This window comes from Terrapene carolina, unplaced genomic scaffold (genome assembly GCF_002925995.2).
Source record: "Terrapene carolina triunguis isolate 2854851 unplaced genomic scaffold, T_m_triunguis-2.0 Scaffold431, whole genome shotgun sequence".
Classification (NCBI taxonomy): Eukaryota; Metazoa; Chordata; order Testudines; family Emydidae; genus Terrapene; species Terrapene triunguis.
Window position 1 is genome coordinate 561,011 of NW_020664782.1, and position 23,320 is coordinate 584,330.

The 23,320-nt window shown below is 49.4% G+C and overlaps 1 protein-coding gene across 1 annotated transcript in view; it reads right to left on the reverse strand.

The window, feature by feature from the left end:
* The window catches only part of M1AP (meiosis 1 associated protein), a 56,348-nt gene that overhangs the window by 3,401 nt on the left and 29,627 nt on the right, over window positions 1–23,320 (reverse strand). The window contains exons 4-7 of the mRNA XM_026658368.1: window positions 19,481–19,654; window positions 9,754–9,904; window positions 6,078–6,219; window positions 419–625 (exon numbers count right to left, since the gene is read on the reverse strand). Coding sequence (XP_026514153.1) covers window positions 419–625; window positions 6,078–6,219; window positions 9,754–9,904; window positions 19,481–19,654 — 674 coding nt within the window. The remainder of the gene's footprint in view (window positions 1–418; window positions 626–6,077; window positions 6,220–9,753; window positions 9,905–19,480; window positions 19,655–23,320) is intronic.

Below are 23,320 nucleotides of genomic sequence, written 5' to 3' on the forward strand. Positions count from 1 at the left end.
AGATAACCATTTCCTCCTTCGCTCACCTGCCAGGCCCCAAGAGCAGGGCCCTGGGTTTCCCAGCTATTCCATGCACCTGAAGCAGAGCAGGAATACAAGCAAAGCTCTACTTCCGGACATGTATTGGGGAAATGCAAGAGCCTGAACCCATGATGGGAGGAAGAGTATGGGGGTAATGACTTATTTATGCTAATCCTATTCATGTCAATAGGCCTGCACCTGCAATGCAAGTGAGAGGGTGTGAGGACCTTGCACTCCAAGCCAATGGAGGGATAGGGCCCCTCCAGCATGTCTTGCACATAGGTGACATGTCTGTGTCTGGATGTACCATTCCCTGCTAGTGAGCTGGTATCCTGTACATGCAGAACCTGCACTGCCTCTTGTTATCTAAACTTGTGTGCAGCCATTCGTCACTTGCCTCTATGGTGCTGAGTGCTGTCTCTGGAAGGTCAGCAGGGAGGGCCGGGACGTTGCATGGCAGCAGGAGTTCTCTGACTGCAATGGCTTTGATGAGCAGCGTGAAGGAGTCAGAGGGGATGATGACATAGTAGGAGTTCACTGTGATGCTCCAGCTTGGACCCACACTCTGTGGCTCACGTTTGGCCAAAAGCATCCAGTCCCTTTTCTAAAATCAAAAGCCAGAAGCAATGCTATCAGTGAAACCAGGGCAGGGTTGGCAGCTTCCCTCAGCACTAGCTCACTGCAGGGGCTGAGGGGCTCTGTAGCAGAGTCGGATAGATCTGTCTCAGATTATGAACTCCATTTTGTGTTAGGTGCTGAACTCAAGTCTAAAGTTGCCTGAGTGCAACTTATTGCATTGCTTTTGAGACAGCACCCTTTCTGGAAGGGGCTTGCCATTGCCTTGAAGGACTATCACGGAGAAGCCAACAAGGCTGTAATCTGGAGCCATTGATGACTGTGTTGCTCAGCTGCAGCCCAACCCCTAAGAACCAATGGAACATTGGTACATCTGGGCCAAGGACTGGGGGAGAGGCTGGAGCATCCCCATGGTGCACATGGCAATAGAACAGGCTACGTGAGAGGGGGTTCTGCTCTGGGCAGGGGGGCTGGCCATTACCACAGGTAAGAAGGGGGGAAGGAGAGAGAGGGCAGAAGGGATGAACTCCAGACTCAGGGGTGAGCTGAGAGCAGGAGAAGGGGTGTCTCAGGACTTTTGTTTTGTTTCCAAAGATCTGTAACTCTTGAGGACTTTCAGAGTAAAATTTCTGTGGTCAAGAAATCCCTTTACTAAGCCTGTGTTTCTCGCTTTCCTGACGCGCTGTTTCTGCAGGGGTTAAAATAGAAGCCCAGCATCCCCACAGCCTGAGTGACGCTCCAGGGAAGTGTGTGTAAGCAAGTGGGAGCGCTTGGCTGGTTCCCGACACTGTTTTAACGGTCTAGGGCGAGTGGGCAGTGGTGCCCCATGTCCCAAAGGAGGGTCTCGGACAAGAGGTCTGAGCCCAGGAATGTGCCGTACAGTCCCAGAGCTAGTAACAGAGGTTAGACTCTGTCCTGACCCAACTGGCTTAGAAGCATGTGGGACCAAGTGATTGCGTCCACCCACGACCTGGTGACCATACAGAGTGGTACCGGGCCAGGGTGTAACAGGCTCCATCGCCCAGACTGACTGTTGAAAATAGCCCTGCTGTTGAATTGTATAGCAACTGGATCAGAGAGACCCTGCTCCCCAGGCTGGGATCCGGAACTCTGTTTTTTACTGCTTCATTCACAGGTTCCAAGGCCAGAGGAGACAACTTTCATCATCTAGTCAGACCTCCTGCATAGCACAGACCAAATGATTTCCCTGAATTAATTCCTGGGTGAACTAGGCAGATCCAAGCTGGATTGAAAGTTTCCAGTGATGGAGAATCGACTGCAGCCATTGGTAAGCTGGGAATGGGCGACGGGGTGGATCACTTGATGATTATCTGTTCCGCTCAGGGGCAGCAAATTGTATGGGCCCATGGTGCCCGGGCTCCAGCAAATTCAGGTTCTGGGGGGCCAATGTTCGGGGTCAGGTCTACCTCCTGGCCCCACCTGCCGCCCCTGCACACCTCCCCAGAGCGTCCCTGCTTGCCCTGGGCAGCAGGCGGCTGCCCCCTGCAGCTCCGCGCTGCGCTCCCTCACCAGCCGCTGATGGCTGCAAGGGAGCGGTGCCGCGGGCAGGCTGAGGCGGCTGCTGCACCTGTGGAGGGAGGAGGGGAGGAAGTATATGGCAGCCCCCTCCCCTTGGCAGGTGACTCCGAGGGGAGGGGGGGGCTTATCCTGGCTGGACCTGAGCAGCAGCCTGGTGGGGCTTGGGTGAGTGTCATGCTGGGGGGCCCGGGGCCCCTCCCCCGGAGCTCGCTGCTGCCAGCGGGAAGAGGGCTGGGGGGAGTCCTCTCTGGCCCCCCACCCCAGCCCTGCAGCAGCCTGCCTGCTGCACCCCAAACTCATCCCCAGCCCAGCCCCATGCCCTGCACCCCCTCCCACACCTCAACCCTCTGGTCCCAGCCCAGAGCCCACACCTAGCACCCAAACTCCATCCCAGAGCCCACACCCCTCCTGCACCCAAACTCTCTCCCAGAGCCTGCACCCCAAACTCCCTCCTGCACCCAAACTCCGTCCCAGAGCCCACATCCCCTCCTGCACCCCAACCTCCTGCCCCAGCCCAGAGCCTGCACCCAGCACCCAAACCCCCTCCTGCACCCAAACTCCCTCCCAGAGCCTTAGGCAGGTGTGTGGGTGGGGGGGGGGGGCAAGACCAAAAATTATACAAACCTGCCACCCCTGGTTCTGTTCATTCCCGCTGAAACACCTGGCATTGGCCACTGTTGGGAGACAGGATACTGGGCTAGATGGACCTTTGGTCTGACCCAGTGTGGCTGTTTTTATGTTCCGGTGGTTAATTGAGAACATAGGAGTGAAAGGGACCCCCTGGGGCACTGAAGTCAGGAAGCCACATCATACAGTCAGTTTTATAAACTTATCAAGATCCATCTTAAAACCAGTTTGGTTTCTTGTCCCCAGTACTCCTACTGGGAGACGGTTCCAGAACCTCCCTCCTCTGAGGGTTAGAAATCTTCTAATTTCCATCCTAAATTTACTCGCAGCCAGTCTATCCCCATTTATTCTTTGCTAACACTGTCCTTTAGCTTCAATAGCTCTTTTCCCTCTCTGCAGTTAACTCCCTGATGGATTTATAGAGAGCAGTCATTTCCCTTCTCAGACTTCATTTTGCTAGACTGTACAAGGCAAGCTGTTTTAGTCTTCTCTCACAAAATAGCCCACCATTCCCCTACACATCCTACTAGCTCTTCTCTGCACATGCTGCAGTTTGATTTCATCTTTTTGAACATGCATGACCAGAACTGTACACAGTATTCTGGATGAGGTTTTACCAGTGCTTTGTACAATGGGATTAATGTTTCCCTATCTCTACTGGAAATACCTCACCTAATACATCCTAGGAGTTCCCTTTGCCTTTTTTCATGGCTGCATCACATTGGTGGCTCATAGTCGTCTTATAAGAACACAGAACATAAGAATGGCCGTACTGGGTCAGACCAAAGGTCCATCTAGCCCAGTATCCTGTCTACCGACACTGGCCAATGCCAGGTGCCCCAGAGGGAGTGAACCTAACAGGTAATGATCAAGTGATCTCTCTCCTGCCATCCATCTCTTATGATCAACTAATGCACCCAAGTCTTTCTCCTCCTCTGTTATTTCCAACTGATCAGTCCCCATCTTATAGCAGAAATTCCTACTAGTCCCTAAGTGCATCATGACTTCACAGTTTGTATTATTACATTTAATCCCATTTCTATTACTCCAGTTCTCAAGGTCATCCATTTCTTCCTAAACGATATTCCAGTGTTGACAATGCCTCCCAACTTTGTGTCATCATCAAAGTTCACTAGGCATAGTGGATAGGGGGAAGCAGTAGATGCGATAGATCTTCATTTCAGTGAGGCTTTTGACACAGTCCCACATGACATTCTCATAAGCAAACTAGGGAAATGTGGTTTAGATGAATTACTATAGGATGCGTGCACAACTAATTGAAAGACCATACCCAAAGAGCAGTTATCAGTGGTTTGCTGTCAAACAGGTAGGCTGTATCTAGTGGGTTCCCACAGGGGTCAATCCTGGGTCCAGTACTATTCAATATGGGATGCATAAACAGCAGAAACTTGAGTATGAATAGAGAGGTTATTTTACCACAGTATATGGCACTGATGCAATCACTGATGTAATATTGTTTCCAGTTCTGGTGTCCACAATTGAAGAAGGATGTTGATAAATGAGAGAAGGTTCAGAGAAGAGCCACAAGAATGATGAAAGGATTAGAAAACATGCCTTGTAGTGATAGACTCAAGGAGATCAATCTATTTAGCTTAACAAAGAGAAGGTTAAGGGGTGACTTGATCACAGTCTACAAGTACCTACATGGGGAACAAATATTTAATAATGGGCTCTTAAACCTAGAAGACAAAGGTATGACACGATTCAATGGCTGAAAGTTGAAGCTAGACAAATTCAGACTGGAAATAAGGTGTAAATTTTTAATGGTGAGAGTAATTAACCACTGGAACAATTTACCAAGGCTTGTGGTGGATTCTCCCCCATCTTTTCCATCAAGATGGGATGTTTTTCTAAAAGATTTGCTCTAGGAATTATTTTGAGGAAGATCTATGGCCTGAGTTATACAGGAGATCAACCTAGATGATCACAATGGTTCCTTCTGGCCTTAAAATCTATGAATCTATGAAAAATTATGTTAAACATAAAAGTATCACTTTTCACAGCAGACTTACCCAGCCCAGGAAAGCCTGGGGACAAATTAAGCCTGGGTTGGGGGAGGTAGAGGGGGCCAGGGGCGATGGGAGGGGATAGTGGGGGGTTAGGGGAGGCAGCGAGGGGCTGGAGCTTGAAGTCCTGTGGACAGAGCCTTCTGCCCTGCCACCCCAGAATCCCAAAACTTGAGCCCCACTACCCATGGGAAGGTGGGGAACTCACCTGCTGCCTGATCCTCCAGTGTTGTGCCCCAGGTGTCTCCAGAGGGGGGCAGGGCCCAACCCCTGCTGGCGGCCCCAACAACCAACACCAAGCCGGTGCATCCAGGAGCAACAGGGATGGGGAGGTGCCGCTACTTTGTCCCTCCACCCCCCAATCACAGCCCAGGAGGCTGTGGCCGCAAGAAAAGTTCCTGGTGGCCACATGCAGCCACGGTATCTGCATTTGAGAAACGCTGGTCTAGGTTTACTCAGTCCTATCTCTGTACAATGGGCTGGATTTGATGACTTCTGTAGGTCCCTTCCAGCCCTACATTTCTATGGTTCATTAGTACACTCCTGCTTATTGTGCCAATCTCATTAATGAAAATATTACATCAGCTTTGGTCCCAAGTCCAGTCTTTGAGGAACTCCACTAGTAATGTCCCTCCAGCCTGTAGTCATTTCCCTTTCTGCCAGCTTCTTGCCCACCTTACAATTCCTGTACTCATTACTATCTTCTCTACCTTAACTAATAATTTCTCATGTGGCACTGTATCAAATGGTTTTCTGAAGTTCAAATAGATTAGATCTACTGCATTTCTCTTGTCTAAGAAATCAATTATCTTATCAAAGAAAGATATCAGGTTAGTCTGGCATGATCTATTTTTGGTAAACTCGTGCTGCATTTCATCCTATTTTCCATTTACCTCCATGTCTTTAAATATTCTTTCCTTCAAAATTTGTTCTAAAACCTTGCATACTATTGAGGTCATAATAACAGGTGCCTGGATCACTTCCCCCCCCCCCTTAAAAATGTGTCTTATTTCGAGTCTGGATTTGTCATCTTCAGCTTCCAGCCATTGGTACTTGTGATGCCTGTGTCTGCTAGGCTGAAGAGCCCTCTATCTCTGGCCATCTGCTGTAGAATAGCTCCAGTGCATCTGCTGGAAGAACTCACCGGCACAGCTGTGGACTAAACACAGAAACTGCAGGTCCTTGGGACAGCTCTCCTGGAGCAGGCTGGACTCTTTACCCCCAGACTGATGCCTGCCTTTGCCCCAGTCACAGATCCCATGCAGACTGCAGCTTGCATGCACTCACCCGCAAGCTGTGACACAGAGCATGGAAGTTGTGCTGGTTCATCTCCAGCTCATCCCAGTCCAGCTGCCAACAACTCGTAGGTTTAATGATGAAGGGAAGTCCAAACAGTGCTGACTCACAAACCCCTTCAGCCTTCAGAGCCCTGCGAAAACAAAGGGCAACCTGGTGAAGACTGTCTGTGCTCAACCCATAGCAAAAGAAACTGACTGTTAAACACTTACTCCCGGGGTGTGGTGGTGGTGCAGGGTCTGAGATCCCACCCACGCCTGGTGCCAGTGCCCTAAAGACACACTGGAGGTGGGGGGATCCAACCCACACCGGGTGCCAGTGCCCTAAAACACTCACGCCCCGGGGGAGGAGATTTAGCCCACACCTGGTGCCAGTGACCTAAACACTCACCTTCCTGGAGGGGACCCAACCCATACCCAGTGCCCTAAACACCCACAATCAGGGGTGGGAGTGGTGCTGGGAGAGCTCAGAGTAAAGCTGAGCTGCTGCACGAAGGCAGGGTTTGCTATTCTGTCTGGTCAGCACAGAATCGAGTACCCCACACTGTGGGACTGATGGTGCCCTCTTTTGTATGAGTTGTAAATACTAACCACTCATGTGTCCCAGTCAATCCCAGCTCAGGCAATGATATTCTTTCCTAAACGATTTCAATTGGATCATGATTCTCTTTCACTTTCCATCCTAAACTCTGATGTTGTGTGCTGTTAAACAGCTGCTGTATCTCACCCCAGAGGTTGCTGCTTTTTAGTGGTGTCTGAAGTGTTCCCTCTGTAGCCTCATTGGCGGTTGGAAAGGGTTGTTTAGTCAATATGTGTAAGTGCTTTGAACATGTACAGTTGTATACATGTTCTAAGTATTTAACTAATCTTTGGTATAATCACGAATTTATACAAAGGTGACTGGGAGGGATTGTAAAATCATTGTATACTAAGCTGTTCATTAATTAAATAAAATCCCTTCTATGCACAAGCCACAGAAAAGAACTAGAGAACCTGTCTCTATTATTATCATTATTAATTATTATTACTGGAATAACTGCCTGATGGGAAGGAGAAGCGTAAGTTTGACTTGGAGGCGTGAGAAAAATAGCACTGCCTTATTTAGATATTTGTAGCTGTCCCATCACCATGTCACATAGGCACTGGACTGTACAGGACCAAACTGTATGTGGGACCAGCTACTAACTCATTCGCAACAGGGGCTGGGGGCCAAGATTCCGACCTGGCAAGCCTGACAAAGTATCTGTACTACATTTACAGCTGGAAGCTTTTCTTGCTATTGTACCTGGTGGTGGAATAACTGCCTCAAGTATCTGCAAGTCTGGTGTCCTACTATGCTAATTGCTAATTTTTCCTTTGCAGAATGACGTCACAGCATCGTCATTTGCTAAGCTCTAGTCACTAGGGGGAGCGCTGGTTCTCAAAAAGCATTTGGCTTCAGCCTGTAATCAGTCCGTAACCTAAGAGTGCGTGACAAGATTGCTCATAACGTGACTCCGACTTTTCAGTGCAGGTAAATGAACAGCGTGAGTTAAACTCTGGGGTGGGAGGGAGCAGGGCTGCCCAGAGGGTTCAGGGGGCCTGGGGCAAAGCAATTTCGGGGGCCCCTTTCATTAAAAAAAAGTTGCAATACTATAGTAACATGTATTTGGAAATGTAAAAAATAACTAGTGAAATACATTCAAAAATTAATTTGTAATAATTTGAAAATACACTAAATACATTATTTAAAAACATTAAATGCTTTAATGGTATGTATACATTTGCAGTTACATAATGGGCTGTTGCTGGGTGATGGTGATGGTTGGTGCCAATGGGCTGTCGCTGCCTGGGGGTGGTGCTGCTGTTGCCCAGAGCTGGGCTCTGGGTTGGGGGGTGCCCGGCTCACAGGGGCTGGGATCAGGGGGGTGTCTGGCTCAGAGGGGCTGGGCTTGGGGCTGGGGGTCAGGGCTGTGGGGGGGATGGGGTCGGGGGGTGTCCGGCTCAGAGGGGCTGGGCTCAGAGCTGGGGGTCAGGGATGTGGGGGATGGGGTTGGGGGGGTGCCCAGCCCTGGCCCAGGGCCGCCCAGAGGATTCAGGGGGCCTGGGGCAAAGCAATTTTGGGGGCCCCTTCCATAAAAAAAGTTGCAATACTAATATAGAACACTATATTCTCGTGGGGGCCCCTGCGGGGCCCGGGGCAAATTGCCCCACTTGCCTCCTTCCTCCCCCCTCCCCCCCCGGGCGGCCCTGGGAGGGAGAAGCCAGAGATGAGACATCTGGCGACACAGCTTTGTACAAATAGCCCATCCTCCTGTTGTTTCTTGCATCTCTTTCCTTCTGTGGATTTTTGTCTCCCCGCTTTTCTCCTGAGATTCAGTTTTCCCATGCCATGTGTGACAGGACAAGCTGTTACTGGGGAGTGAGGAAAAGGCCTCTGAAGAACAAATCAGAGCTCAATAGTAATCTACACTTCTACTCCCTATTTATGATGTAGAACCCCACCATTGGGGCTCAGAGCTCCCCTTTCCTCAGTACCAGAAAGCCAGATTTCAGGGAACGGGAGCAGATCTTGGGCAGTATTACCTCTTACCTGAAGGCTGGATTCAGGGCATGGGGCACAGTAGAAGTGAGCCATCTGAGGCTCCTGTCAGAGTGGGGGAAGGGAGGGCCTGGCTGTCTCCCTCCATGGCAAAGCCTGCTAGGAAAGGGGAGGAGTCTGGGGACTTTAAAATACAAACCCCTCACTCGGGCAAGGATAGGGAAGACAGCAGGGAGAAGGAGGTGAGGGGGCATGCCATGAGTGTGGCACTGGGAGGCAGGATCTGTGGAGAGTGCAGGTAGGGGCTTGGACAGCCTCATCTCTCTGGGCTTTAACTACTGCTGGCTGGACTGTGGCTGTGCTTGGGATTTCTCTTGTTCTGGAAGCTGGGCTATGTGCTACCTGGCATGTCTTGTGGTGCAATGAACACTTTGGTTTTTACCACACCACCCAGTGGCAGTGCAGAAGCATCCTGATACTACTGTGGATGGTGTCATGCTGTGCAGTTGGTTGCATCTCGCATCCCAGGGAGATGATTGTTCCATGCACTTAATCTGTGGGAGGTTTCAGAGTAGCAGCCGTGTTAGTCTGTATCAGCAAAAACAACGAGGAGTCCTTGTGGCACCTTAGAGACTAACAAATTTATTTGGGCATAAGCTTGCGTGCCCAAATAAATGTGGCACTTTAGAGACTAACACAAGTACTCCTCGTTGTTTTTAATCTGTGGGGTTCTCACTAACAGTCCCTGTCAGCAGGGTTGCTGAAGGATGCACCATCACTGCTCTGTGACCTCGCTTCAGCTCTGAGCAGATGTGATAGTCAGCAGAAGGCAGGTAGTAGGACGGTGATCCCAGACAGATATGCAGAGATTCAGTCTGGTAATGTCAGAACCTGTTTCTTGCCTTTAGAACTCTACTCCTCATACCCCTGCTGAGTGACACGCTAATGAGGTTTCAGTGTAACATTAATTCCCCAATAGCTGACGTCCTGTGGTGTGCATAAAGGTGAGAAACTAAACAAACTCTTGCATGGTGACAGATTTCAGAGTGGTAGCTGTGTTAAGTCTGTATCAGCAAAAACAAGGACTCCTCGTTGTTTTAAACAAACTCTCTGCACCTCTCACAGAAAGGGTTTGTGCATTACGTACTTTATGACTCTGAGTTTATACAGTGCTGTAGTTGGACAGGCTGCCATCTGGTATGGTGTGTTGACATCATCTGTTCTCACTGTGACATCAGCTGCCCCAGGAAGCAGAGCTGGGCTAAGCAGTCTCTCCTGAATATCACATTTCACACATGCTACAAAGAGATTTGGCAAAGATGACTGGAAATATAACTACTAATAACATTTTGTACTTTACATCCTCAAAGCAGTGTACAAACACTTAAATATATTAATATTGTTTACTGACAGGCAACTACACAGGGAACAATGAAGCCAGAGTATGGGACACGAGGACAACACTGTCTAGCTAATGAACGATCCCAGCTCCCTCACAAGGTAGGTAAAAATAATTGCCCCCATTTTAAACAGAGAAGAAAGTAGCGCATACTTAATTTTTAGGTATGTGCAGAAATGATTTCCTGAAAATGGACGGACTGCCGAGTCAGCTCAATAGAAGGCACACAGCGTGCCAGCTGCAGAGCTCAGATTAGAACTCAGGAGCACCTGGCTCCTCATCCCAGGAGCAGACCACTAAGCAATGTCGCCTCTCTAGTCAGTCTCTCTCTTTGTAAGTCATCCACACAGAAGGAGGGAACAAAGAGCGAGACCTTGTCCTGCTTGGGATATTAATAAAATGGTTGTTGGTGACAGGACAGGGGAAGCTCTAGCTAAAAAGAAAGGAAATCCTCTGAACAGCTGTAGGAAGGTGGAGCTGAGGCAGTGTCCTAGCTTCATAATGGGGTCTCAGCCCACTCTTCCCCTTAGGGTCTTTTGTTTGTTGTTTCCCCTTCGGCTCTGCAGAGTGATAGCTACTTAATCTCTGTGAAATCCCATCACTAGGTTGACATCTGCTCCGTGTCCAAAGGGATCTTGCTTATCTAATGGCTGTAGGCAGCTTCTTTTCTCTTCTGGGGATGCAACTAACCTCACATTATGCAGAGGTGAGGAAACTCTTGTCTTTGATTCCCTTCTTAGGGCTTGCTGACACTTGAAAAGCTACGGTGGCACAGCTGTGCCGCCAAGAGGTGATAGCTAGAATTCTTGCATCTATCTAGCACTTTCTACGCTGGGGATTAGTTTGGTTTAACTAAACTGCTCAGTGGTGTGAATTTTTCACACCCCTAAACGACATAGTTAAGATGACCTAATTTTCTAGTGTAGACCAGGCCTTAGCTCCAACAAGGCAGTGTATTAAGTGTATGATTCAAAATGAGCAAAGGAGCAAAATCCATTTTTCACAAACAATCAGAATAAGTGCCAGCTCCTGCCTGTAAATACAGCTTCGGAGGAGAGTGCCCTTCTAAATGAAAGGGCAAAAATAAGCTTCTGAAACATCCATTCTAAAGGAAACGTGCAAGAGAGCATGTCATATACTTTGTCTCTGGTTTGGACCCGGTCAGATAAGAGCTGTCTGTGCAATACCTGTGGAGGGTAGAAGTGTGCTCCTGCTGCTCTGGCAATATGATGCTGTGAATTTAAAAATGGCCCTGAATCACACAGGCATTGACGGGAGGAGGGGCAGGGCCATGTGCTCAGAGATTCCAGTGGCAATGCAGGTGCGACCCCATAGTTAATAACTACTGCGGGAAAGCACCTAGTTCTGCTGCATTTAGGAAGAATTCAGATTTCCAATTTTCTAATGATCACACACACACACACACACACACACACACACACACACACACACAGATGGTTACTCACCTTCCTGTAACTGTTGTTCTTCTGGAGGTGTTGTTCACATCCATTCCAATTAGGTGTGCACGCACTGCGTGCATGGTCGTCAGAAACTTTTCCCCTTAGCAGCTCCTGTCGGGTCGGCCAGGGAGCTCCTGTCGGGTCGGCCAGGGAGCCCCCTGGAGTGCTGCCCTCATGGCGCTCAATATATTACCCTGCCGACCCAACCCCCCTTCGGTTCCTTCTTGCCGGCTACTCCGACAGAGGGGAAGGAGGGTGGGTTTGGAATGGACGTGAACAACACATCTCGAAGAACAGCAATTAGAAGAAGGTAAGTAACCGTCTTTTCTTCTTCGAGTGATTGTTCACGTCGATTCCAATCAGGTGACTCTCAAGCTCTGCCACATGGGTGGGATCAGAGTTAAGGAATCACTGACTGGAGCATTGCCCTACCGAGAGCTGCATCATCTCTAGCATGCTGTGTGATGGCATAGTGGGTGGCAAAGGTATGCACCGAGGACCAGGCAGCTGTCTGATGCAGATATCTTGGATGGGCACCTGGGCCAAGAAAGCGGTGGAAGAGGCCTGAGCCCTTGTGGAGTGTGCCGTTATAGCCGGGGCTGAAACCTTGGCGAGGTCATAGCAGGTACGGATACAGTCCGTAATCCAGGAAGAGATGCGCTGTGAGGAGACCGGAAGTCCCTTCATCCAGTCCGTCACCGCTACAAACAGCTGGTTTGACTTCCTGAAAGGCTTTGTGCACTCAATGTAGAACGCTAATGCCCTCCGCACATCTAATGAGTGAAACTTCTGCTCCTGTGCATTGGCATGTGGCTTGGGGTAGAAAACGGGTAGAAAAATGTCCTGGCTGAGGTGGAATTGGGATACCACCTTGGGCAGGAAAGCTGGGTGCGGTCTGAGTTGTACCTTGTCCTTGTGGAAGGCTGGGGGGGGGTCAGAGGTTAATGCTTTTAGCTCCAGTACCCTCCTGCCCAATGTGATGGCAACCAGAAAGGCCCCCTTCCACGAGAGATACAGAAGGGAACATGTAGCGAGCGGCTTGAATGGGGCTCTCATAAGCCTAGCTAGGACCAGACTGAGGTCCCAAGTCGGTACCGGTGGGCAAGACTGAGGGTATAGCCATTCCAGGCCCTTAAGGAAAAGGCCTACCATAGGACTGGCGAAGACTGAACGCCCCCACTCTCTGGGGTGGAACGCTGAGATGGCCGCGAGGTGCACCTTGATAGACGGTCCGGCCAGGCCTTGCCGCTTCAGGTGTAGGAGGTAGTCCAGGACGAATGGTATAGATGCCTGGAGTGGAGATACTCAATTGAGATTACACCAGCATGAAAACCGTTTCCATTTGGCCAGGTAGGTGGCCCAGGTGGAAGGTTTCCTGCTACCAAGGAGCACCTCCCTCACCGATTCCATACACTGGAGCTCCCTTCGTTTAACCATGAAGCTTCCAGGCTGTGAGGTGCAAGGACTGGAGGTCTTGGTGAAGCAGGTGGCTGTGGTCCTGTGTAATCAGATTGGGAAGGGGGGCAACACAATGGGGGTGCAGACTGACAGCTCCAGAAGTGTGGTGTACCAATGTTGGCATGGCCACGCTGGAGTGAGCAGAATTACCTCTGCCTTGTCCCTGCGGATCTTGAGAACCTTGTGGATGAGTGGCATCAGAGGGAAGACATACAGTAGATGGTTCCCCCCAGTGCATCATGAATGCATCTGAGATTGATCCCAGGCTGTGTGTTTGGAAGGAGCAAAACGTTGGACACTTCCTGTTGCTCCTGGTGGCAAATAGGTCTACCTGGGGAAACCCCCACCTTTGGAAGATGGAGTGGATGACCTCCGTCTGGATAGACCACTTGTGACTGCGGAACGACCTGCTGAGGTGGTCTGCAAGCTCGTTACATGCTCCCGGGAGATAGGACGCCTCCAGATTAATGGAGTGGGCTACACAAAACTCTCGCCTCCTGACAGAGAGGGGAGAAGCGGGCTCCGCCCTGCTTGTTTATGTAAAACATGGCGGTGGTGTTGTCGGTCAGCACCGCCATGCAGTGACCTTGCAATATTGTATGGAAGGTCTGGCAGGCTAGTCTTACCGCTCTGAGCTCCTTTATATTGATGTGGAGCAGGATCTCAGACTGTGACCACATGCCCTGAGTCTATAAGTGTCCTAGGTGTGCCCCCGAACCGAGGTCTGACGCGTCCATTACTAAGGTCATGGACGGTTGAGTGGTGGTGAATGGGACTCCTTCGCAGGCCATGCGAGGGTCCAACCAACATCTTAGGGTGTCTAGGACTCGTGACAGTACTGTTACTACCAAGTCTAGACTGTTCTGACCGGGTGATAAGCCGTAGCGAGCCACGCCTGGAATGGTCTGAGCCTCATCCTGGCATGCCTCACCACATAGGTGCATGCTGCCATGTGTCCCAAGAGGTGGGCATGTCCTCGCGATGGTGGTGGGGTATTGTCTGAGCGTCTGAATGACGTGTGACAGTGTTTGGAACCTGGGTTGTGGCAGGATGGCTCTTGCCTGAACCGAGTCCAGCACTGCCCCAATGAATTCTATTCGTTGGGTGGGTGACAGTCGATTTGTCTACATTGAGGAGGAGACCCAGCCTCTGGAAGGTCTCTCTGACTAACTGGACATGGGACTCCACCTGCTCCCTGGAGCGCCCCTGCAGGAGCCAATCGTCTAAGTAGGGGTACACTTGCACCTGTCTCTTTCAGAGAAAGGCTGCGACGACTGACATACACTTGGTGAAGACCTGGAGGGCTGTTGATAACCCGAATGGGAGCACCATGAACTGATAATGTATGCGGTTGACAATGAACCTCAGGAAGCGTCTGTGAGGCGGCCAGATGGCTATGTGGAAGTATGCATCTTTCATGTTGAGGGCAGCGTACTAGTCCCCTGGAACCAGGGAAGGGATAATTGTGCTCAGGGAGACCATGCGGAACTTTAACTTTACCATGAACTGATTGAGTCCTTGCAGGTCTAAGATGGTTCTGAGACCCGCCCCCTTTGCCTTGGGGATTAGGAAATAACAGGAATAGAATCCCTTGCCCCTTAGCTCCTGAGGAACCCCCTCCACCTCTCCCGTGGCAAGGAGCGCCTGCACCTCCTGGATAAGGAGTTGCTCGTGAGAGGGGTCCCTGAAGAGGGACAGGGAAGGGGGATGGGAGGGAGGGGAGGAGCAGAATTGGAGAGAATATCCCACTTCTGCCGTGCGAAGAGCCCAGTGGTCTGATGTTATATGGGACCATGCACGGTAGAAGTGGGATAGACGGTTCAAAAAACACGGGGAAGGATCTGTAATCGTGGCTGGTACGCCGTCCTCGTCCTAACCCTAACCCTTCAAAACCCTTGCTTGGGTCCCAACGATGGCTTGGTCGGGCTCTGCCCTTGGCCTGAGGGAGGGTTGGAAGGCCAATGCCTCGAATTCCTGCCCCTCTGTCAGTAAGTATCCTGCCTCAGGTGGGGCTGGTATTGCCTCTGCTGTTGCACAGGCTGAGGCTTTCTCTGGGTAGCAGGTGTATGCATCCCCAGAGATTTCATCATTGCCCTGGAATCCTTAAGGCTGTGAAGCCTTGAATCAGTCTGATCTGAAAACAGCCCTGCACCCTCAAAGGGAAGGTCCTGCAGGGTCTGCTGAGCTTCGGGGGAAGCCCGGATGCTTGGAGCCAAGCTGTTCTCCTCATGACCATCCCCGAGGTGATGGTACATGCCGTGGAGTCAGCCGAGTCGAGTGAGGCCTGCAGGGATGTCCTGGCAACTGCCTTCCCTTCCTCAACCAGAGCCGAGAACTCAGCCTTTGACTCAGTGGGGAGTAACTCCTTATATTTTGACATGGAGTCCCACGAGTTAAAATGATACCTGCTGAGGCTAGCTTGCTAGTTAGCTATCCTCAGCTGTAGACACCCTGCGGCATAAATTTTCCTGCCAAAGAAGTCCATCCATTTGACCTCTTTGGCCTTAGGAGCCGGTGCTTATTGTCCCTGATGCTCCTTCTCATTCACTGCAGAGACCACAAGGGAGCAAGGGTGTGGGTGGGAGAACAAGAATTCATAACCCTTAGAGGGAACAAAGTATTTTCTTTCCATACCCCTGGCGGTCAGTGGAATGGAGTCTGGAGTCTGCCACAAAGCACTATATAATTGTTGCCAATAGTCTTAATTACTGGCAACGCCACTCTGGAAGGGCCCTCCGACGTAAGAATGTCCACCACCGGGTTCTCTGGCTCAATTACTTCCTCCACCTGTAGGCCCATATTACGGACGATGCGGCAGAGTAGGTCCTGGTGGGACCTGTGATCGATGGGCGGAGGACCTGAAGTTGACACTCTGGCCACCGCCTCATCAGGCGAAGATGAAGAAGAGGCCAGTGGAGGCACACGGTCATCATGGCCCACCATGTGCCAAGTGGTTCAACGTGGTCCGACAGGACCTTGGATGTGGATGGATCTGGGGCCGGTTCCGATGTGCTCTCTCTAGTATGCGGGGGTGGTCTGGATAGAGCCGCCTCTGTGCTACGAGGGATGGTTCTGTCCACCGGTGATCGTGCCTTGTGATGCCCCAATGCAACCGACCTAGAAACCCTGGAAGGGGTACCCTGGGCCTGATGGTAAGCCCAGGGGGTCCTGAAGGGCCATTGTGCAGCAGGTGGCCATTGAGGTTGCCAGGATGAAGGAGCGTGTTTCCCGCGCTTGTCCGAACTGTGCCTACTATGCTGTGAGTAGTAGGAGCCATCCTCAGAGTCCGAGGGCGACGACCACACCACGGCGGTCCCGAGGATCCCTGCACTGGCAGTCGGTACCAAGAGGAGGAAGTCGGAGATCGGTGCTGCGACGACTGTGTAGACGAACAGTGCCAGCTTTCCTGTGACTTAGACCGGTGCGGGGAGCGGCTCCTATGTTCCAGTGCCTTATCATGGTGCCGGGTGATAGAGGGCAATCGTGACCAGTGCCAACCCCCCGGTGCCAGAGATCCCGAGCGATGCGCTCCCTGCGTCTTACTGTCATGTACTGAGACCGATGCCGGGGGTGAAGAAGACTGTGAACGGTGCCAGTTTGGAGAGGAAGATTGCCTCATCATTGCTGGTTTGCCTCTAGATGGCACCCGTCTAGGTGGTGCTGGGGGCTTGTCTCTAACAGCAGGGGGCTGAGGCACAGTACTTTCTATGAGGTCCCTTGCCACCTTGAAAGTATCTGGGGTGGAGAGGGCTTCCAACTCCTCCACCAAGTCGAGCTCCCCTGGAGAGTCACTGGGTGCTGGACTCAACAGTGCCGACTGGATCGCCGGATTCGACGCCACGGGGTCTTGCTGTTTGGAAGTTAAGTCCTTCTTCTGGGGCATCTCCCTGGATGGTCTTGCTCTCTGAGGAGAGGGCCCTCTGTCGGCCTTCTTATGGCGCTTAAGGGGCACTGTGGATGTCGACTGGTGCTGGGGCGCCGCACTGTGCTGCGGTGCCGGGGATCTTCTGTACTGAGGATCTCTAGCACCAGAGTTTTCTTTGTACTGGTTCGCAGACCACCGCCGGGGTGCTCTGCACTGAGCTTGGGCCCAGGGCTTGGTGGTCGGGTGCTGCGGGACGGAGTGCAACTTCCATTAGTGGTTGTTTCAAACAGAAGTCACGTTCCTTCCTAGTCCTAGACTTGAAAGCCTTGCAGATCTTGCAGAGCTTGGACTGGTGCGCCTCCCCTAGACACCTCAAGCACGAGTTGTGAGGGTCACTGATGGGCATAGGTTTCTTGTATAGACCGCAAGATTTAAATCCTTGGGCTTGAGGCCTGCCCTGGAGCCCAAGGCGGGGTGAGGGGAAAATGATCCACTCACCAACTATACTACTAACAATAACTAAAACAAGAAAATAAAGAAAATTTTTAAACTAAGAATGGCTAGGGTGACCAGACGTCCTGATTTTATCGGGACTGTCCCGATATTTCCTTGTTTGTCCCGCGTCCTGACTGATGTGCGGTCGGGACACTGGACAAACAAGGAAATGCTCCGGAGCCCGGAAGTGCTCGCATCCCCCCACCCCGACTCCGCCCCCTCCTCCCCCCATTGGCTCCCTCCCCGAATCCCCACCTCTTCCCCAGGCTCACATTTCCTCCTCCCTCCGCAAGCGCTGGAGGGAGGCCCGGGAGACGCAGGGGAAGCGCGAGGCCAGGGTGAGTGGGAGTCTGGCCTGGCCCCGAGCGCAGGCAGGACTCAGTCGGGCGGTAGGGAGAGTAGGGGGCGGCCCGCAGGGCCAGGTGGCAGCTGTTCTCCCCCCCGGGCAGCGGGACTCGGGAGCAGCCGCTGCTGCAGTTCCTACTGCCGCGCGGGGAGGAACCAGCCAATGGCCAAGCTCGGCGGCTGCGGCTCTGGCTCTGGCGCCCCCGAACCCGGGCCTGCTGCGGGCACCCAGCAGCGCGCACACTGCGCGCACCCAGCCCCTGGCCAGTCGCGTTTGGGCTGCTGCCCAGCTAGTGCAATCCCCCCCCCGTGTCCCAATATTTGACTTGGGTGATCTGGTCACCCTAAGAATGGCTAAGGGAAGACTTGAAGGCAAGCAAGCTAATGCAGTTCCAACGCCGCCATGGACGGTAAGAAGGAACTGAAGGGGGGTCGGGTCGGCAGGGTCATATATTGAGCGCCATGAGGGTGCTGCTCCAGGGGGCTCCTTGGCCGACCCGACGGGAGCTGCTAAGGGAAAAAGTTTCTGACGACCGTGCATGCGGCGCGAGCACACCTAATTGGAATCGACGTGAACAATCACTCGAACTTCTTGAGGGTGGGTGGTGAATATTAAGGGGAGGGCTGCCCATGGTGTCATGGAGGGCATTGAGAGACTGAAGTGAAACCAGTAAGGAAAATAGCATTTTCCTTACTGATTTTACTTTGTACTCCCACTAATATGTAACTTCTGGTAGCTTCAACCATCTGACAATTACTTCAGTACTATATGAACAGATTTAACCATTTTGTAAGAGGACACCTATCTACGTGCTGCTCTGGCCCCTGCTAAGCATAATCTATCAGCACAGGAAGTGTTATTTCTATCACTGTCAAACATAAATCATCTATAAAATCATGAAAGGCGTGGAAAAAGTGAATGGTGAAGGGTTATTTACCCTTCCCCACAATACAAGAACTAGGGGTCACCTGATAAAATTAATAGGCAGCAGGTTTAACACAAACAAAAGGAAGTACTTCTTCACACAATGCATGGTCAACCTGAGGAACTCATTGCCATGGGATGGTCTAGATAATACCTAGTCCTGCCATGAGTGCACAGGACTGGAATAGATGACCTCTCGAGTGCCTTCCAGTCCTATGATTCTATGATGTTGTGAAGGCCAAAAGTATAGCTGGGTTCAAAAAAAGAACTAGATAAATTCATCAATGGCTACTAGCCAGGATGGTCAGAGATGCAGCGCCATGCTCAGGGCGACCCTAAACCTCTGACTGCCAGAAGCCAGGAAGGGAAGACGGGTGCATCCCTCCAAGTGCCCTGTTCTGTACACTCTCCTTGAAGGTCTGGTACTGCCCACTGTCAGAAGACGGGGTCCTGGGCTAGATGGACCATTGGTCTGACCCAGTCTGGCCGTTCTTACGTTCTTAAAAACCAGCTGAACCAACTTGGGTCACATTTTCTAAAATATTTCCTCATGAGGATGTCTGATTCTCTGCTACACTAAGGCTCCTTTACACTGTTCTAAGGCACATTTTGGGCTGCCAAGGTGGTGTAAATGCACATCCATGTGAAGGCACCTCTGTGGTGCCAGAATGTAAAGGAGTCTGGTGTAACTGAGAATCAGACCTGAGACACTTCAGTCCCAATGGAGATGGCTGATAATGGCACCTGAAAATGGGCCATTCTAAATCAATTGCCTTTTTCAGCCTCAGCTATGGTATTAGCTGCAGCCAACAATAGAATGCTGGACTCTGTCACTTTGCTGAGTGGTGACTGTGCCCCAGGCCTGTGTGATGTGTGGGCCAGTGAGAGTCAGTGGGCCACAGCTGAGAGGGAGAGAAGATGAAATACTTAGACTTGTCCTGGGGGCAGTGAAGTGACGGAAGTCTCCTGAGGGAAGGAGGAGATGTAGCTGCTCTCTGTCTGTGCCATGATCGTGAAGCCAGGTTTTAAAGAAAGTCTCCAAGCTGACAACGTCATTCTCTATGGTTTGAAGGTCAATATCCATCCCCAGGATCGCACTGTCTGCGGAAGGAGAGAATCATAGAAATTTAGGGCTGGAAGGGACCATCCCCCTGCGCTGAGGCAGGACCAAGTATACCTACACTGCCCCTGACAGATGTTTGTCAACATTATACTAGGACAGTCCCCAAGACTCTCCCAGTTGGGAAGAGGCCTCAGAACCCAGAACCATATGAACCATCTGTGCTGTGGCCACTCTGAGCAGGTGTGTTGGTGTTTCAATGGCTCATATACTTTCCTTACTCCCAGTTTGTTTGTACTTGTATTTGTTTGCCCAACAGCTGCAGCAAGAGGAGTCCATGCCTGAACACAAGGAGTGCTACCCTAGGCCATGCTGCTTATGCACATGCGTGCCTCTATACTTCTGGTTACAAGGGCCTTCACCACACCAGCCTGGGATATTTTACATGGCAAAAAAACAGTGTTCAGATCAAAGGTAAAAACACATGCAGGTGGTAAGTTCATGGGATAGAAGTGGGAGTTTTAAAGTAGACTGTATCCATTTAAAGAAAATGTAGGTGAAACGGAAGTAGTACCTAACATGGTCAAAACCCTGGCTCAGCCTCACAACTCCTAAGGAGAGTAGGTATCATTGCCCCGTTTTACAGATGGGGAAACTGAAGCAGAAAGTTGCAAAGGGTCTTATAGAGTCAATGACAGAGCTGAAATTAGAACTTAGGTCTTCCTGACTAATGCTGGGCGCAGTCCTACTATACTGCCCATTAATGGTAGTTTTGAGCCAGGCAGTATTTGTCCCATAACTGCTCAGCTGAAATCACTGTTAGCCAGTTAGCATGCAGTCTCAATCCTGCCTATTTTATAAGAAGGGATAATCTGATACTTGGATTCAGTAGAGAAATGCGCAGAATTCTGAACTCCAAGAGACAGTTCTTCAACTGTGCCTCAAACTAAATGGTCAGACTAAATACTGTGCACATTCCACTCATCTACATGGAAAATCTACAGGAACTGCAGCAGCATGTATGGCAGAGCCGGAGATCTACTTGCTTCCAGCAGGGAGCTACTTGACTCAACTCCAGCAAAGTCAGGCACCAAGGATTTCTCTGGTGGCACAACACAAGGCTGCTCTCACTGCCCTGGCTCACCATGGCAGGGTGGATAAAAATCAATGATTTTAAAAAAATAAAATAAAAAAAAATGGGATTTTTTTTTTGATAAAATGCTTTTTGAGGAAAAAACCTATCTAAAGATAGTTTTAATTAAGATACGTTATATCTCATCATGGAATAGGGATTATAAATTCTAACTCTATAGTATGAGACAATATATTCATGTAATGTTTAAGAAAGTTTTGTAAATGAGTTCCAATAGTTCATGGATTAGGGACCCAATCTTATGGGGTTCCAGGGGCTTCTGTATAGATTATTTAGGTTAATCTTTCTATCTACTCAATGGGACTCAGTGCTCAGTACTTCTGTTCTGTTTGAGCAGCATATTCCAGAAGTCTTGAGGTCTTTCTGAGTGCAGCCTTCATTGATTTGAGATCTACCATACCAGTCTCTTACTAGAAGGGAAATCCTATAATGGCAGCAGGCCGTAAAAGAGACCCAGTTTGGGAATATTTTAATGAAGTTCCTTTACCTGTGGGTAAAACAGGCATGTGTGCAAAATGTAAACAGCGCCACAAAGAAATGCAAGGCCTGGTTGCCCAAATGAAACAACATCATGAAAAGTGTTTCTTCTCAGACGGAAGCTGTGTTGAAGATGATGAAAGGAACATGTCTGAACATGCAGGATCTTCAGGTTGGTAAACTTTTTTATTTCATACTTCTTTCTTAAGGACTGCCTGTCTTCCTTCTGGATTATTCTTGAATTCTCATGTTTGAGCCAAAAATATAGTTGTTACTCTATGGTACTATCATTTTAGATGCAGTTGTGATAAAAAAGAAACAGCTGAAATAGGCAAATCTTCCTTTTACAATTTCACCTTTAAAGTAGTACTGAGTGTCAGTGAATGCAATGAGGAATACTAAATGAGCAGTATGGTGGTAATAATTAAATAACTGCATTGACTTATTTTGCTTAGGAGAATCCATCCTCAACAGGATTCTGAAGACTATCCACCTTCAAGATCACCATCATTTTCTATAGTTTCAGAGTTATCTGACAATGATAGTGTTTCAGTCACAATATGTATGTCACATAGCCACAGTATATCACCTGTAGCAAAAAGAAAAAAACCTTCCATCATCCAGAAACAACCATAGATAAGTTTGTGATAAGAACCAGCAGATTACAAAAAGAGGTAATTGATGAAAAAATTGCCCGGTTTGTTTATGCAACAAATTCTCCTTTCCCTATGATTGAGAACCCACACTTCATTAACATGGTTCAGTCATTAAGACCAGGATACAGTCCACCCAACAGAGCAGATGTCGCAGGCAAATTGCTGGATAAAGTGTATGAAAGAGAAATTGAGCAGTGTGCAAAAGGTCTAGAGGGTAAAATTGTTAACCTGAGTCTTGATGGGTGGAGCAATGTCCACAATGATCCTGTTGTATGTGCTTGTGTGACAACAGAAGAAGGGAATGTCTTCCTTACAGAAACAATTGATACATCAAGAAATGCACACACAGCAGAATACTTACAAGAAGTAGCAGTAAAAGCTATAACAAACTGGAAAAAAAATTCAAATGTCTAGTACGCAGCTTGGTCTCAGATAATGCTGCAAATGTATCCAAGATGAGAAGAAATTATTTAGAAGAGAGTCCCAAGCTAATAACATAAGGTTGCAGTGCTCATTTGATGCACCTCCTAGCCAAAGACTTCAGTGTTCCAGAAATAATTGCAACTGCAATTATAATAATTGTTGAAATTGCAAATTTGCAAAATTGCAAAATACTTCTGTAACAACCACTTTGCAGCAGCTGCTCTGAAAAGAGTGAGAGGAACCAAGCTAACTCTCCCACAAGACGTGCGATGGAACTCAGTAGTGGACTGTTTTGAGCACTATATCAAGAACTGGCCTAATCTGATGACAGTTTGTGAACAAAATTGTGAAAAAATAGATGGCACTGTCACAGCCAAAGTTCTCAACATTGGGCTTAAGAGAAATGTTGAACACATGCTGAGTACCCTGAAGCCTATTTCTGTAGCCTTGAACAAAACGCAGGGAAATAGCTGTTTTATTGCTGACGCTGTTGAAATTTGGAAGGAACTGAGTGAGATCTTAAAAAGAGAAATATGCAATGACAGAGTTAAATTACAAGCATTAAAAAAACAAATGGAACAAGCACTATCTCCAGCTCATTTTCTTGCAAATATTTTCAATACTCAGTACCAGGGTCAAACCTTAAGTGCTGAAGAAGAGGAGTTGGCTATGACATGGACATCCAGCAATCATCCCTCCATAATGCCAACTATAGTAAACTTCAGAGCTAAGGGTGAACCATTCAAGAAATATCTGTTTGCTGATGATGTTTTAAAGAAAGTCACACCAGTGAACTGGTAGAAGTCACTTAAGCACTTGGATTCAGAAACTGTTGAAGTGATAACCTCACTTTTAACAGCAGTAGCTTCTTCTGCTGGTGTAGAAAGAATATTTTCTTCCTTTGGATTAATTCATTCCAAATTGAAAAATCGTTTGGGACCTGAAAAAGCAGGAAAGCTTGTTTTTCTTTTCCAGATTATGAACAAACAGGAAAATGA